This window comes from Phycodurus eques, chromosome 11 (assembly GCF_024500275.1).
Source record: "Phycodurus eques isolate BA_2022a chromosome 11, UOR_Pequ_1.1, whole genome shotgun sequence".
Lineage (NCBI taxonomy): Eukaryota > Metazoa > Chordata > Actinopteri > Syngnathiformes > Syngnathidae > Phycodurus > Phycodurus eques.
In genome coordinates, this window is record NC_084535.1 from 20,776,165 (window position 1) to 20,792,920 (window position 16,756).

Genomic DNA, 16,756 nt, shown 5'->3' on the forward strand with positions numbered 1-16,756 from the left:
ATTTCATATCTATATTTAGCAGAGGAGTGCACTTATTCAATATATATACTTAATGTATATATAAATATTTGTATCCTGCCTTTGTTTAATAAAATGACTGTTTTACATTTACAATTGCAAATAAGTTGTATTTCATAAAAGTCCTCAAATCCTACAACTTGCACTAGTGAGCTCTTATCAGTGCCATTTTTACATAACGAATCACAATAATGAGTTGAATTGAATATGATTTATGACATTTTGTCTCACTGAACATGATTTAATTCAATCGATTTAATCACTGCGAGTGAGGTTGTAATTTCTGCAGTCAGATGTGAGAGATGTTGCCAAGTATTTAGGATGTCCCAAATGCTGCAAGCTTGTTCCACATTTTCTCAGTGGGGATGCTGAGCTTGTTGATGTCTGGGGGATTTTTAATGAGTAGGAAAGTGCCTCCCAAAATTGCTCCTGTAGCAGCAAATAACAGGACACGATTTATCACCTGTGGACAAAATAAAGCATTTAAAACATTAGCAGTAAAATATTTACATTTTGAATCCCCTTATGTCAGTTTAATGAAAATATGAAGCTGTGTGGCGCTTACACCTTCAGGCTAAGCTTTGTGACTATGGCTAAATTTTTAAGTCCCAATGCAGTACCTAAGATTTTGTTTGGCATGCTTGAAAATGTCCATGCTTCGCGGGGCTAATTATGTACAGTACATGAATGAGCTAAAATGGTTGTCATAAAAGTACATTCAAGTACAATGGTATATGCTATAACTGAAACTGCATATAATGGTGTATGTTATAACTGCAACAATCTTGACATCAATATTTGTCTAGCAGCCTATGTCTGGGATAAACAAATATATTTTTTCATTCATTAATTGATGTTATATTGGAACAAGAACATGAATTTATCTGCCACCACTGCATGATCCTATAAATGAACCACGTTTAAAAAAAAAAAGTCTGCATTTGCAGAGACAAATTTTGTTGATGATGCAGCGCAGTTAAACATCACTACAAACAGTAAACCAAACGATAAACAATTTTTTATACGAGTACCGCTTTCAACACTGACTCTTGCTTTCTCTGTAAAAACACATTTTGATTTAACTTGTGTTGGATCTAATTATATCACATACCTCACGCTGCGACCAGCGTGAGGGTTTTTATGAATCTGAACATACCCTACACTGTACTGTACTGCATATTTCGCTCCTTAGCAACACTTTAAAAGTCATTCAGTCCTTTGGCCACATCCCTGTGACAATTTACGAAAGGACAGAAATGTCTCTGCTCCCTCCATTAGCACAGAATCCATCAGTTAGGGTCAGTTCCAACAGTTCACTTGTGTGATGTTAGCTGGCAAGCACATCTACACCCAGAAATGTATCTTGTGCTGAGTGCAATGATGTTTGGGGGGGGGGGGGGGGGGGGAATACCGGTACTAAAAAAATTTGAATTCATGTACATTCTCTACACGAAAAGTGTACATGGGATGAGAGTGTATTGAACGACATGTATACAGTAGAACTGTATTTTCTCAATGACATGACCCATGTTTTTAACCAAGACCTCTTCTCACTACTGAATGGGAGGAAAACAAAAGCAACGGCAGAGTTGCTGTTTGTCTTTCTTGTTTACTCTCCATACACAACACTGTACTGTGCCAAAATTGTGTTCCTTGTTGAATTCACTGGCGAGAAAGCTCATGCAGCTTCTGAGGTGGACACGCTAACCAGGGTGAAGTGTAGGCTACTCAACTCAAACGTACTGCACTGGCACAAAAATGGCTATAGTAAATGTAATTAAAGCTACCTAGAGGCACCATCATTTTTTTTAAGTCCATTTGATGTGAAACAAAGTGTGTTTAAGTGTCACGAAGCACGCAGGGCTTAATTGAGGCGTGGCCGTAATTAGAGGACGTAAGGAAGTTAAGGACTTACTTTGTCTTGCCAGTGCCAGCGCTTCATAGCTTCATGGTACCGTGTTCTTGTGAATGTCACCTGAACAGGGTGAAAAAAAATAAATGATACTGGTTATTTGGTTTTGGAATGACTATTGACTAATTAAGGGATTAAAGTGCATATAAAATTCCTCCTGTGTATTTTGTACTTGCCATCGTGTAAAGTGGGATTATAGTCTTTGGCATGAGAAAGTGGAGGATGTTATCGACATACTTTCGGAAAATGAACCATTTAGAGTTGACATGTGCTCGCATCTGCAAAACATAACAAGTTGGTGTGTAAATAAATCCCACAACCAGACTGAAATGTCAAGTAATTTGAATGAGTGAGGAATGAATAACTGAGTTCATTTATATTTATTAAGGTACCACCTATTGTCATTTTTAAGATCTGCGAAAAGAACAGACGCTGAGGCCTACTATTTACATTATGAGTGCATGAATTTGAATGTGCAGATTGATGATGAAATACAAAATAAGATGTGGCGTTTGATTCAGTTACTATTTACATTCGTCATTTGAATTTTACATCATTTGCAGTTTGTCTAGATCTGCATTGCATAAATTAGCATAAAGAGTCATTAGATTCATTAGAGTTCATCAGATCCACTTTGAAAACATCTGCTGTTTACTCTGATGACAACAGAATATTATTAGATACAATATATTTAAAAAATGAAGTTGCTTTGGATTCAATCTTTAGAGTGGCTATATATTTTAATACATAGTTGCACTCAAAGAGATGATTGTGTGTTGCCCTTCCATAAAGCTTGAAATTACAATACTTAGAGCCCAAGACAATATGACTTCAATATAAAAAGCTCATGAAAGAGCAACAAAACAAATTGCAATTGGGTTAATGAGTTCAGTTTTTTATTTTGCAAGGCCACAGGGCTATTATAGTGTAATGCACTGTGGTGTTGATCAAATATTAAATAGTGCAAGCTGGGATACACCCCGCAGGCTGCCTGGGATCCTTCACAGTAGAAGCGCTGCGACTAAATCTCTCAATATTCTCCCACCCCGTCCACCCTGTCACGACCTCTGTCCACCATTTGACATGGTAAAGTTTTACCATCTCTTTACTTGCTGCGCTGTTGCATTTTCAAGTATGAGGTCCTGCTGAACATATGACATAAACATGCATTACTTCGATGTAATTGTACATGGCCAGGTCTGCGATCGCGTGGTCATCTGGAACTCGCACTCTGGTGTACTCGGGCAGTACAGCACCTGTGTAAAAAGTAGCAGTAAAACACTTTCTTGGGACTGATTACACACCATTTTCCATATCACAAGCACTTACTTAAATCTTCATTGAACTGCTCCATTATTTCATCAAAGACAATGCAATCCTCAAATCCCTACAAAACATAAACGGATGAACAAATCTATATTTGCGTCGCTTTATTATATCCCCTTGCTATTACTTACAGCATTCATTCCCTGTCCATAGAAAGGCACAACTGCATGTGCCGCGTCGCCCATAAGGACACATTTGTCTCCAATGTGATATGGCGAGCATTTGACGGACACCATGGCCAGGGCAGGTAATCGAAAGTAATCCCTTTTGAGAACATCACTGGGAGACGTAAATGGGGAAAAAATATTATTGGACTCGTTTGGCAATTTGTTTGGACAGCTACATCCTTGTAAACAGTGCACACATCACATGGGTTTTATGTGCTTTTTACTGCATTGTCATCCCATCTGAGTAAACTAAAGCAACTGTATGAGCCAGAGAGAGGAACTAAAGCACGCATTCAGTTGTTTGTTCCTCCGCGCTCCAATTGAAGCCAGTGCTGAGAGAAAGCCTGGAGCATTGGTAGAGCTTATACTACGTGCCCTCTGTCTGTCAGCCACAACGCTTCGACTTCAATTAAAACCGGGTGGCACAAAGACATGTAAGAGTCAGACTTCAATTTCACACTTCACAGAACGCGCTTGTCTGGATGGAGCTAATGAGATGGGAAATATTGTGAGGATGGCATTGCTTGGTGGGATGGGAAAACAAAAGTAAAAAAGGATGAAATGTTAATGTAAGGGAGGGAAGAGTGTGAAGAGGTGGAAGTGAGGAAGATGCTTACGCTCCTATTAATGGTATGGCGTCAGGAAAGTATTTTTCGAAAAACTCCATGACTTCATCTCCTGTGGTGATCTTCTCAAACTCTTCAAAGGGCATGAAGAGAGTGCAGGTAAAAGTCTTGTCCTATAAAGAATAAGAGATTCAGATGGATTTCCAATCTTTTCAGTCCAGAAGAGGTTTGTGAAATACTTGACAGTAGTAATTAGTAGTCGCTTTACTGTCTAGAAAGTTTGATTCTCTTCCAGGATGGATTTATACTGCAGGTTTAAATGCCTAACACCTGCTGGCGGTTGAGAGTTACTGCAAACCTGTGGACTCGCACGCTAAGCTTTTTTAACCGAAGATAAATGTCTGTTTTGATATTTTACGAACTCTGCAGAAGTATTCCAAATGTATGCCTTGATGTCCGTGTCATTGTGTCAGCTTTACAGGTCCAGCTGCGAGACTTTGAGAACTGTTCGTCTTGATTTGAAGCCAAACAGTACGAAATGTTTTACTGAACAATAAGCTGTTGATTTGCCAAGACTAAAGTTTTGACCATCATTCTATATGCTTAATCTATGAGTAAGAGTACAAAGTTGGGAGTATTTTAGATTAATATATGATTTTTACACCCATTTTTATGGCTAAATTGTAGACCAAAATTCAAGTCAATGGGCGTCTCTTAGACACACCTCCTGGGTATTTAACCTTTGACTCCCGCCTCCTCTGGGCTTCTGTTCACTCTTGCTTCTTGGTTCCTGTCCTTCATGCTGAAAGTTACCTAAGCGCTGCCGCCCCTCCCCTCTCCCCTTCCCTTTTCTTTGTTCGAACACACGGTTCGGCCAACGCGAACCTGGGATGGAGACTTCGCTTCCTGGCCTACGTGGGTCACTGCTAGGCAATCAGAGCAGCTGCTACTAAAAGTACCAGGTACGCTTCCAGCGTGAATGCTCAGAAGTTGCCAGTGGGTCCCTGAAAAGGCAGGAAGAGAAACGGTCAAATTCCCCCACAGCCGCGTGAAGAACAACTTCCCTTTTCCTTTTTCCACCTGTTTTTGTTTTATTTTTGTGCATCCTTTTTCTTCAACTAAACCTGCCTCCGTTTCTCCTGAGACTACTGAGAAAGACCAACCCTGGGACCAACCTATACACACTCGTGGGTACAGCACTGCAATCGTTGCCAGAATGTACAAGATTTGTGCCTTATAATTTTAGGGAAAATACTATTGTCACACAAATCCCAATTTTCCTCTCTCTCGCTGTGACTCAACTCATTAAGCGCGCAGATTTTTAATACAACCACACACGATGTCTTTCTCTCTTTTCGTATGCCTAGTTTCTTTCTATTACCATTATTCGTGTTTCCTTTTGTAATTAGAGCCCCCTGTATTGTTTCCCTGTAGTTTTCCCTTTAGATATAATTACATTTTCTATAAAATTCCACTTCTTGTTGTATTTTGTGTGTTTTGAGTTTAATAGTGAAACCGCTGTCATTGAGAACTCATATTTCATAAATGTAGCAGCCTTTGAGAAAACCGAGATTGATCGAGGTTTGTCGTTCCTTTTCCTAAATTTTCCACGTACAAAAAGAGACGTGGTTAAACGTTAAATCAACAAGATCCCGGATACAAGCAGCCGAAATGAGTTTCCTCCGTAGGGTGTCCGGGCTCTCCCTTAGAGATAAAGCTGAAGAAGGAGTCCTCCTGGGCCTTTTTGGCCTGTGGGACTCCTGAGGCAGCTGATGGGTACCGGCTGGCTAAGCGGAATGCAGCTTTGGTGGTCGCTGAAGCAAAACCTCTGGCATGGGAGGAATTCGCTGAGGTCATGGAGAGAGACTTCGCGACTGAAAGAACAAGATCCCGGATACAAGCGGCCAAAATGAGTTTCCTCCCCAGGGTGTCCGGGCTCTCCCTTAGAGATAGGGTGAGAAGCTCGGTCATCCGGGAGGATCTCAGAGTAGAGCCGCTGCTCCTCCACATCGAGAGGAGCCAGATGAGGTGGGTGGGGCATCTGATTCGGATGCCGCCCGGACGCCTCACTGGTGAGAATGTCCCAACGGGAGGAGACCCCGTGGACGACCCAGGACACGCTGGAGAGACTACGTCTTTCGGCTGGGCTGGGAATGCCTCGGGATCCCCCCGGAAGAGCTGGATAAAGTGGCTGGGGAGAGGGAAGACTGGGCGTCCCTGCTGAAGCTACTGCCCCCACGACCCGACCTCGGATAAGCGGTAGAAAATGGATGGATGGATGGATGGATGGATAATACAACCCCAATTCCAATGAAGTTGGGACGTTGTGTTAAACTTAGAATTTTATGGCTGCAACACATTCCAAAAAAGCTGGGACAGGGTCATGTTTACCACTGTGTTACATCACCTTTTCTTTTAATAACATTCAATAAATGTTTGGGAACTGAGGACATTAATTGTTGAAGCTTTGTAGGTGGAATTCTTTCCCATTCTTGCTTGATGTACACCTTCAGCTGTTCAACAGTCCGGGGTCTCCGTTGTCGTATTATACGCTTCATAATGCGCCACACATTTTCAATGGGAGACAGGTCTAGACTGCAGGCATGCCAATGCCTCTTTTACCATGAAGCCACGCTGTTGTAACACGTGCAGAATGTGATTTGGCATTGTCTTGCTAAAATAAGCAGGGGCGTCCGTGAAAAAGACGTTGCTTGGATGGCAGCATATATTTCTCCCATATATGTACCTTTCAGCATTAATGGTGCCTTTACAGATGTGGAAGTTACCCATGCCATTGGCACTAACACAGACCCATACCATCACAGATGCTGGCTTTTGAACGTTGCGTCCATAACAGTCCGGATGGTTCTTTTCCTCTTTGGCCTGGAGGACACGACATCCACAATTTCCAAATTTTCCAAATTTGAAATGTGGACTCGTCGGACCATAGAACACTTTTCCGGTTTGCATCAGTCCGTCTTAGATGAGCTCTGGCCCAGAGAAGCCGGCGGCGTTTCTGGGTGTTGTTGATAAATGGCTTTTGTTTTGCATAGTAGAGTTTTTTGGAACGGGTTGGAGCCATAAAATTCTAAGTTAATGATTATTTGCTAAAAACAATCAAGTTGATCAATTTGTACATGAAATATCTTGTCTTTGTAGTGTATTCAATTAAATATGGGTTGAACATGATTTCTAAATCATTGTATTGTGTTTTTATTTATGTTTAACACTTCATTTGAATTGGGGTTGTATATATAATATAATAATAATAATAATAATAATAATATAATCACAGAACTTCACCTAGTGTAAGTAATGACTGTCATTGTCATAGCAGTTGTTGCCTTCAACGAAGTTGTGCTTGTAAGGACTGATTTTCACTGTCTCTGTTCCCATGGTATCAACAGCAGCAACGATGCATCTTGGGGTTGTTCTTACTCCAAAGACATTCTGGGTGCTAAGGACAGTGAGTGACAGCGCTGATGCACTTCTAAATTTGCTGCTTTAACCTCGTCGCACTTGAGACAGTAAAGGAGCGGTTGCTGACTCAGCCATGCAGAAAATCATTGCAGGATTATGAAGGACAGACAGGAGAGACAGAGAAAGGTTTTAATGGGAAAAAAACAGAGTCGAAACAAGGCACCACAAGGTGCCAAGACATTTTGCAGTGTAAGATTCCCTTTTAGTAAGTCTGGAATGGCAAATGAGGCTAGTAATTAAATAACCAAGGGCATCAATGAGGGTCAATCATCACTTGAAAATTTCTGAACTGATTATGCTGCTTTTGTCAAGTGTATGCAAATAATGTGAAGTAATGACATTTTAAATACATCATCATCATTATTGAGGAAAAAACATGAATCCCACATACCAAGTTGGGGAGGGCAATCATCATGAACGTGTTCCTAGGCCAAATGTGGAGATAACTGGGCTTCATGGCAAACTGAGGATGGACATGCAGCTTGGATGAAAACATTTGTGGCTGAAAAATGACTGAAACATTTTTGCACTAGCAGCAGGACTGACTTCTCCATTGACAGGCGGCATGGTAAGCTCCATGTAGCCATGAGGGATATAAGTCTGACTGTAGTTAAAGCGGCTTTGACGAAGGAATTGCTTGCGAACAGTTGAAAAGGCTCCATCACAACCCACAATGAGGTCTGCTTCTATCTGTTTTCTGGATCCATCTGGCCTGAAGAGCACAGACAACCATAGAAACCATCACACACTCACATTAGTAACTTTATTATGTACACATGTAAAATTCAATGATTCAGCACAATATACTACCAAGAAATCTTCCGCAAAATCGATAACTCTGCTAAATATAAATTGACATACCTCTCAGTATAATACTGTACAGCTCTACAGCCTTGTAAACTAAAACCACGCATACCTCAAAACTATAATTAGATTGTACAGGTGCACATCTACAGAACATAGCTGGGATAGGCTCCAGCACACCCGCGACCCGAGTGAGGATAAGCGGAACGGAAGATGAATGAATGAATGAATGTTTAAATTGGAGGGTTTCCGAACATGAACTGCCCATTTAAGGTCACAACAGCATCAGAATTAGATTTAAATCAGGACTTTGACATGGCCACTCCAAATCCTTAATTTGGGTTTTCTTTTAGCCATTTTGAGGTAGACTTGCTGGTATGTTTCAGGTTGTTGTCCTGCTGCATAATCCGAAAACACTTGAAGTTGAGCATGAACTGATGACTGGACATTTATCAACAGGATTTTCTGGCACACAACAAAATGTATTGTTCCATCACAGCACATTGTCCAGGACCTGAAGAAGATAAGCAGCCCCGGACAATCAGTCTGCCACCATTACGTTTGACTGGAGGCATGATTTTATTTTTTTTTAAAAACAAACAACAACTGCTGTGTTATTTGTACACCAGATGCAACTGAATGCACACCTTCTAAATAGTTGAACTTTTGTCTCGTCAGTCCACTGGATATTTCTACAAAGGTTTTAGGGATCAACGAGATTCTTGGAAAATATGAGATGAGCATTTGTTGTCTTTTTTGTCAGTATTGGTTTACGCATTGGAACTCTCCCATGGATGTAATTTTTTTCCCACTGTCATTCCTACACCTGAGTCATGAACACTGACCTTAACTTAGACCAGTGAGGCCTACAAATCATTGATGTTGTTCTGGGTTCCTTAGTGACCACCTGAACGAGTCGTCGTTGCCATACACATCAAATATAAATCAAACTCGCCTTGAATGGGTTGGCCTTGAGTGGGTATCCCATATTGCATGTGTCAGACCTGCCCGGTAAGCTAATGCAAGTCAATGAACTGAACTTTATAAAGAGTCAACCTACAAAATGCACAAAATTATTGCCTTCATTCACCCATTTACACTCACACTAACTGTATTTGGGGAAAAAGATAGGCACCAAAAACAACAAATGTAACTTTTGATCTGATGGTATTTGTTATTTACCTATACTGTATTTCAATATTTATTATCACAGTTACAATGTTACATACAGTGATACATGTCATTTTGTATGATTATTTCCTGTATATCCTAAACAAAAACTGTTTCCAGAATAAACATGCACACTAGTATGCAGCCATCTGAAAAGTTATTGGCCCACTTCTCAAATTCTTATATTTTTGCTCTACAGTGGAACCTCAATAAAACCGACCCCGATATAATGAATTAAATGGACCGTCGGGACTGAACAATGTGTCCAAAAGTACAGTAGTTTCCATTTGTCACTTAAAAGTGCTGTTTACAAAGTCTGTCAGGTCCAGAATTGGCCGCTGTTGTTTACTGGCGCTGTGGCGCAGTACAGGCAGAGAATGGGACTGACATATTTCCGGGTCACTGATATACAATATGACAAGATCCTATTCCAAAAGATGTGCCTCCCATGCCTCCATGGCGGCCATGTTGAATGTGGGGCATTGACATGCTGGCCATGTGATGATAGTTCTATCTATTGTCTATTGTGTATACAGCAAGAGAGAGAGAAACACAAGTCTTTGGAGTCTGCAACATGCTATTTTTGGAAAAGTAACATTTTTTTTATGTCAAGCCGTTCGTGTTTGGCAACAGATTTGGAACTAAGAAGCACATTAATTCCTCGCGGCTTATGAAAGCGACTCAGCTATGATGAGTACTGTACGTCAACAATGTCGCCATGAACAAGCACACCAGTGTGCTAAGTTTAGATAAAATGTGAAACTTTCAAACATTTTAAAGCTTTTTCAATATTTATTTACAACCCCAATTCCAATGAAGTTGGGACATTGTGTTAAACATAAATAAAAACAGAATACAATACATGATTTGCAAATCATGTTCAAACTATATTTCATGGAATACACTACAAAGATAAGATATGTAATGTTCAAACTGATAAACCTTATTGTTTTTAGAAAATAATCATTCACTTCAAATTTTAATGGCTGCAACACGTTTCAAAAAATGCTGGGACAGGTGGCAAAAAAGACTGAGAAAGTTGAGAAATGCTCATCAAACACCTGTTCGGAACATCCCACAGATGAACAGGCTATTTGGGAACAGGTGGGTGCCATGATTGGGAATAAAAGGAGCTTCCCTAAATTGCACAGTCTTCCACAAGCAAAGATGGGGCGAGATTCACCTCTTTGTGAACAAGTGCGGGAGAAAATAGTCAAACTGTTTAAGGACAATGCTCCTCAACGTACAATTGCAAGGAATTTAAGGATTTCATCATCTACGGTGCATAAAATTATCAAAGGTTTCAGAGAATCTGGAGAAATCACTGCATGTAAGCGGCAAGGCCGAAAACCAACATCGAATGCCCGTGACCTTTGATCCCTCAGGTGGTATAGCATCAAAAACTGACATCAATGTGGAAAGGATATCACCATGGGCTCAAGAACACTTCAGAAAACCAATGTCAGTAAATACAGTTCGGCGCTACATTCATAAGCGCAACTTGAAACTCTACAATACAAAGCAAAAGCCATTGATCAATAAAACACCCTGAAACTGCCGCTGGCTTCTCTGGGCCCGAGTTCATCTAAGATGTACTGATGCAAAGTGGAAAAGTGTTCTGTGGTCCGACGAGTCCACATTTCAAATTGTTTTTGGAAATTTTGGACGTTGTGCCCTCCGGGCCAAAGAGGAAAAGAACCATCCGGACTGTTATGGACGTAAAGTTCAAAAGCCAGCATCTGTGATGGTATGGGGCTGTGTTAGTGCCAATGGCATGGGCACACATCTGTGAAGACACCCTTAATGCTGAAAGGTACATACAGGTTTTGGAGAAACATATGATGCCATCCAAGCAACGTCTATTTCATGGACGTCCCTGCTTATTTCAGCAAGACAATGCCAAACCACATTCTGCACGTGTTACAACAGCGTGGCTTCGTAGTAAAAGAGTGCGGGTACTAGACTGGCCTGCATGTAGTCCAGACCTGCCAAGCGTCAACAAATAGTGTCCTCAGTTCCCAAACGTTTATTGAATGTTGTTAAAAGAAAAGGTGATGTAACACAGTGGTAAACATGACCCTGTCCCAGCTTTTTTGGAATGTGTTGCAGCCATAAAATTCTAAGTTAATAATTATTTGCTAAAAACAATAACATTTATCAGTTTGAACATTAATACCTTGTCTTTGTAGTGTATTCAATTAAATATAGGTTGAACATGATTTGCAAATCATTGTATTCTGTTTCTATTTATGTCTAACACAATGTCCCAACTTCATTGGAATTGGGGTTGTAAATGTGTACGCATCTGGTCATGTGCTTGTACCCAAATATCTTCTGGAATACAAAGAATTACCTGATAAAGGTCATTAACCCTGATTCAGCACTCCAGTCCTGTAGTTTGTGGTCAAAGTTCAGCTTTGTGTTTGCATATGTCTCGGCCTCTGTTGGAGCAAAATGTTTTTTAAGGGAAAACAAAATATCACCACTCTGAAAACATTTGAAATACAAAAAACAAACTAAATTTAAAGTCAGTAAAGTTTTCGGACATTCTCCAGCGGAAATGGAATTCCCCCCCTGCTGAGTCACTTGAGGCTTGTAAAAAAATAAATAAATAAATAATTATTTGTCTGTTTTCATTGCAGGAGTCTGATTCATCCTGATAAGATCAAGTTTAATTAAAAGAGAGACCCATGCGGTCACACATTACCTCACAGTATGTCACTTCATTAAATGAAATAAATCTGTATTTCACTGATTTAAAAAAAACAACACATACACTTTAGAGTTTAATTCAAAGAGCTATAAAATTAATCAGGGATTTTGCTGTTAAATCTTGTACTGTACTTTTTCAGATATTGCTAGTATTTACTTGTATAATATTGGCAAATTATACATTCATAACTATTAGCAAACCAGGTACATTGTCAAAAGCGGGGAATAGTAGCAGTCTTATTTATCCTTTAAGGTGCAAGCTCACTATTGTACTTTTCATTTATTTTTCTATTCTGCTTTGCCTGCTCAGGGTCATGGGGAGGTTGAACCTACCCCAGCTGACCTTGGACTGGTCACCAGTCAATCACCGGCCAAAGATAGAAAAACACTCACATTCATACAAACACTGATTGGGAACTGAACACTTGATGCCTGTACGGATGTCCGGCACGTGAACCACTTACACCATCAGTGACTGAATAATATTCCCATAGACATCATTATTGAACTGCAATTTATTTGTTTGTATGTCTTACATGGCCAAAATATTTGGACGCTGCCAGCTGTAAAAACATGGCAAACCATTGTATTATTTAGGGTGCAATTCTGTACATTTTGTTATCCAAAAAGAATTAATATTTTTTTCTGTAGAACGTAGCATAAATTAGCCACCATAATAGATGTTTCCCAAGTGTTTAACAGATTTTGCTTAATGCCACTTTGAATTTAAACGAAATTAATTTGGTCATTGTTATGACTGCAGTCTTGTCACATTCTCTGCTCAGTGATAATGCATTGAGTTATTTTTTGTTGTACTATGAAAGGCCACAATGTTCTTACCTGTTAGCAGCTCTTTGTTCAGATTTGCTCGGTCTACTGACAGGATGAACTGAAGTGAAAACAATGTCTCATTATAGTGCAATTCTTCAGATACAGCTCCACAAATAGACATCATGCTGTTCATTGAAAATGGAAAACCAGATGCCTCTGGGGTTTGTGTGATGATAAGCCAGCAGTATTTGATGACAAATGAATATGCTAATAACACCATAATTAATCATTTAGATCATCATGTTGTGAATACAATAAATAATCACTGTATATGAAGAGGGCCACAGGATAATTTGAAAGAATAGTTATTTGCCTCAACTTCAAGGGGGTCTATATTTGAAGGTAATGTTTCACAGCAGTGCCCCAATATTGTTGGGAAGAGTAGACACAGTGACACTACTGTGGAGGCTCACCTGACCCTTTTTGCCATACGGAATGGGAGATTGCCCACCATTTAGTGAATGGATCATTCTTGCATGCATGGGGATTCCCTTGGAGACAATCTAAAAGAGGAAAGCAACACATAATTGCACAAAGCATATAGTACTCAGCATATCAATATTATAATATTGAACTATATTTTTTTCTACACACGAATTAAAGTAGTACATACTGATGGGCATTTTACTACATTTCCTTGATCGATCATAATAACATCAATAAAAATAATTGTAATTTGATGGTATAATCTCTGTATTAATGTTTTGACTTTCTGTTTTCGATGCCAATGTTGTGTTCCCAATATTATTGATGCTGGGAGTGGTTGTGACATTGCGGAGGTCTTCATAGATATTTCACAACTTCCTGTATCTGATGTTGATTACTCAGTAGCTTTACTACATGAATAATCAACAATTTATTTTAGCCAGTTTTTCATAATCAATGGACTTAATGCCTGGCAATGTTTTAAGCATTTCTGGTGGAAAGGTCAGATGGCGTAACAGTTTCCGCTGTCAATATGTTACAAGCTACTGGAATGCCATCTGACTGAAAAATAACGTCTTTCGTGAAATGTGTGATAAACTGGGGTTGTGTAATCGGTATATTTAATAGTTCGATGCTAGTACTTTTTGAGGTTAAAATGTCTGTTCCAAAAAGCTGATGAAAACATGTACAATATAAAAAAAATGTTGTCGGCTGCACAGTTGCGTAGTGGTTAACACATCTCCCTCACAGTCAATAGGTTCTGGGTTTAAATCTTAACTCAGGTCATACTATGTAGAGTTTGCATGTTCATCCCAGTTTTTCATCCCACATTCTAAAATAATGCTTCATATAAGGCTAATACTGTAACTGAAGACTCTAAACCATAGTTGTCCAAATTTTTTCTCTAAGGGCCGCGTACAGAAAAATAAAGTGCATGGGCCACTTCAAAGATTTTCACGTTTAATTTAGTAAACATGATTAACCAATATACGAAGCAATGTGTGTGTTATGTGTGTGTGTGTGTGTGTGTGTGTGTGTGTCTGTGTGTGTGTGTGTAGCTGGGATAGGCTCCAAGAGTAATCTGAATTTTTTTAGAATCATTAATTGGACCTTGACAAAGTGCAGAAAGTGGAGGAAACAATTTTTGCTCATTATTTTTACTCACCGTAATGAAGAACAATGTTGTTAAAATTTTTGTTGTAAATGCTTTATTTGCGTCTTTGCAGTAGCTTGATAAAATAATAGCCTGACTCGTTTTTAACTAAATGTCACAAGAGCAATATAAAATACCAATGTGCTGGCTAAAAATAGTGTTTTTTCCTTATGTCTGTGTAGATTTTAGTTCATCCAGGTCATGGTAATCCGCAAAGGTTGAATCGAGGGAACTGGACTCAAGTTGTTTGTTGAATTTGTTGCGGTTTTTTTGGTTTACCAAAAGCATTTTAAAAATGACATGGGCAATTATGTAATTAAGCCGCCGATATCTGCAAAAGCTCCGTACGAAAAAATTTTTTTAGTAGTAGTTATAGCTGTTTTGAATTGGGGATGGCTGTCGCTCCCCCCAACCCCGCCCACATGTAAAAGTAGTGATGCAGGCTGTGTCAGACGTCATTTTGAGTCTATGCCGTGGGCCACGAAGAAAAGGATATATATAATTAAATGAAACAATATACTGTAGCTGTCTAGCTCTATATCAACAAATTATGTCAACAAACCTTCTCCTCCATTCCCACATGCTTGAGTGACTGACGGCCTCTGTGAGATAAAGCCAGGTTGATACTTCTCCCCTTCACAATTTTTGCTTGCCGGATATCTAATCAGGAGGTCAGAATATAACTTTAGTACCAATTTTTCACATTATCAGATGAAGTCTAGATCTATGGATCAAGGGTGATGCATATATCGATCATACCATCTCGAGTTTCAAACACATGCACATCAAAACCTCTTTTGGCAAAGAAGCAGGCATTCAGTGCACCAACCTAAAACAAAGGATGGGTGTGCTCATCACTGACAGACTGCCAAAAATACACTTGAAATGGACAATATTACCTGGCTTTTTTACATTTTACATAACTCTTTCATGCTTATTCATCCCTCCTGTTACGTTTGTTTCTCAGGGACGGCAATAATTTTCCTGGGTCAATTTGACCCGGGTCCTATTTAACGATCCGAAAGTGTCATTAACCAAAAAGTGGGGGGAAAAGGGTCAACAATTTTCATTAAATGTTAATTACACATATTAAGCTACTAGTACAGAACTTTTAACTTTAAAGTGGGTAAAGGAGGGTTAAAGCACTGCGTGGCTTTAAAAGGTTGCTCTGTTAATGTCAATACGAAGCTCAAGAAAAACAATGGGTTTTTACACATTCACTTTGTCTTACCAGTCCACCTCCCACCACTGCCACAACTTTTTTCTTCCTCGGCCTGTCAGTTGAGTTCTCCATTCCTGCTCAGGTGGTCTTTCACTCAGTCAGCTAGTCTCATCCACTGGGTGTCTTCTTCAGAGCGACAGAGCTGAGCATAAGGTCAATTTTTAAAAGAGGAGGAGCAAAGTGAATGCTCTAAATGCGAGTCTTTTCAAAGTAAACACACAAGTTAACTCAGCTTGTTGTACATTATTTTGCTCTTTGTACTTTAACCTACCGTAATTGGTATTTTGAGGGTGAGTGGGGACTGTGCTTAGTTGATTTGAAGCCAAAAACAAAGAGGTATAGTTAATGGGTTTGTGTACTATACCCGAACAATAATAATTATTGTCTGGGTATGTTTCACTAAAATAGTAGTTTGCATGAAGTGAAGCTAATGACCTTGGTTTGTGCAAGTAAATAAATGTCTCCATCTAGTGGTGGCTTGTGTTGAGGTCATGAATAGCTGTCTATGTCAGGTCAAACGCTCACCTATTCAGAGACTTGCAGAGCTTCAAATAAAGCATAGCCTGCAACCTATTTTGACTTATTGTGACAATTATACACAGTAGTTATTTTGTGTTTACATGAAATACATACAGGGAGGGCTATTATGAATAGACAACATATACTTATTTTTACATGGAGAGACATTGATGGATTGTTTCTTTTAGTGCCGTCATTTTTTCAACTGCGGTCTGCATTTGGTGGGAATGGGATCTACATTGATTTTTGGTCATTTTCTCTTAATGCAAGCAACGTAAAGAAAACTAAAGAAAGTCAATATTTTGAACACAACTGCTGTCAACATATTGCCTATTTGGACTAAGTTCGTTTTTATTCGAGGTGTGTTGCAACATACTACTTACGCAATTCATGATGACGTTATTTTAAAACAGCACGTTGTATATTCAACAAGAACATGGCCATTTGTCT

General features: G+C 39.4%; 1 protein-coding gene across 1 annotated transcript; it reads right to left on the reverse strand.

Annotated features, from left to right (window-relative positions):
- Positions 1–334: 334 nt before the first annotated feature.
- On the reverse strand, positions 335–16,753 carry LOC133410191 (kynurenine 3-monooxygenase). The gene is made up of 16 exons (XM_061691030.1): positions 16,690–16,753; positions 15,797–15,929; positions 15,325–15,394; positions 15,128–15,225; positions 13,400–13,489; positions 12,996–13,044; positions 11,797–11,884; positions 8,016–8,181; positions 7,861–7,932; positions 4,041–4,162; positions 3,388–3,535; positions 3,260–3,317; positions 3,104–3,186; positions 2,107–2,208; positions 1,934–1,993; positions 335–481 (listed from the first exon to the last, which is right to left on the reverse strand). The coding sequence occupies exons 2-16, from the start codon at positions 15,857–15,859 to the stop codon at positions 335–337; spliced, it is 1,416 nt and encodes a 471-aa protein (XP_061547014.1). The 5' UTR covers positions 15,860–15,929; positions 16,690–16,753.
- Positions 16,754–16,756: the final 3 nt, after the last annotated feature.

Excerpts from the sequence above, each read along its gene's own strand:
- LOC133410191 (XM_061691030.1), bottom strand. The coding sequence starts at position 15,859 with ATGGAGAACTCAACTGACAGGCCGAGGAAGAAAAAAGTTGTGGCAGTG. Across the intron at positions 13,490-15,127 it reads ATGTGGGAATGGAGGAGAAG|ATTGTCTCCAAGGGAATCCC; the intron begins GTTTGTTGACAT and ends TTCCTCTTTTAG. Across the intron at positions 3,187-3,259 it reads GCAGTTCAATGAAGATTTAA|GTGCTGTACTGCCCGAGTAC; the intron begins GTAAGTGCTTGT and ends CTTTTTACACAG.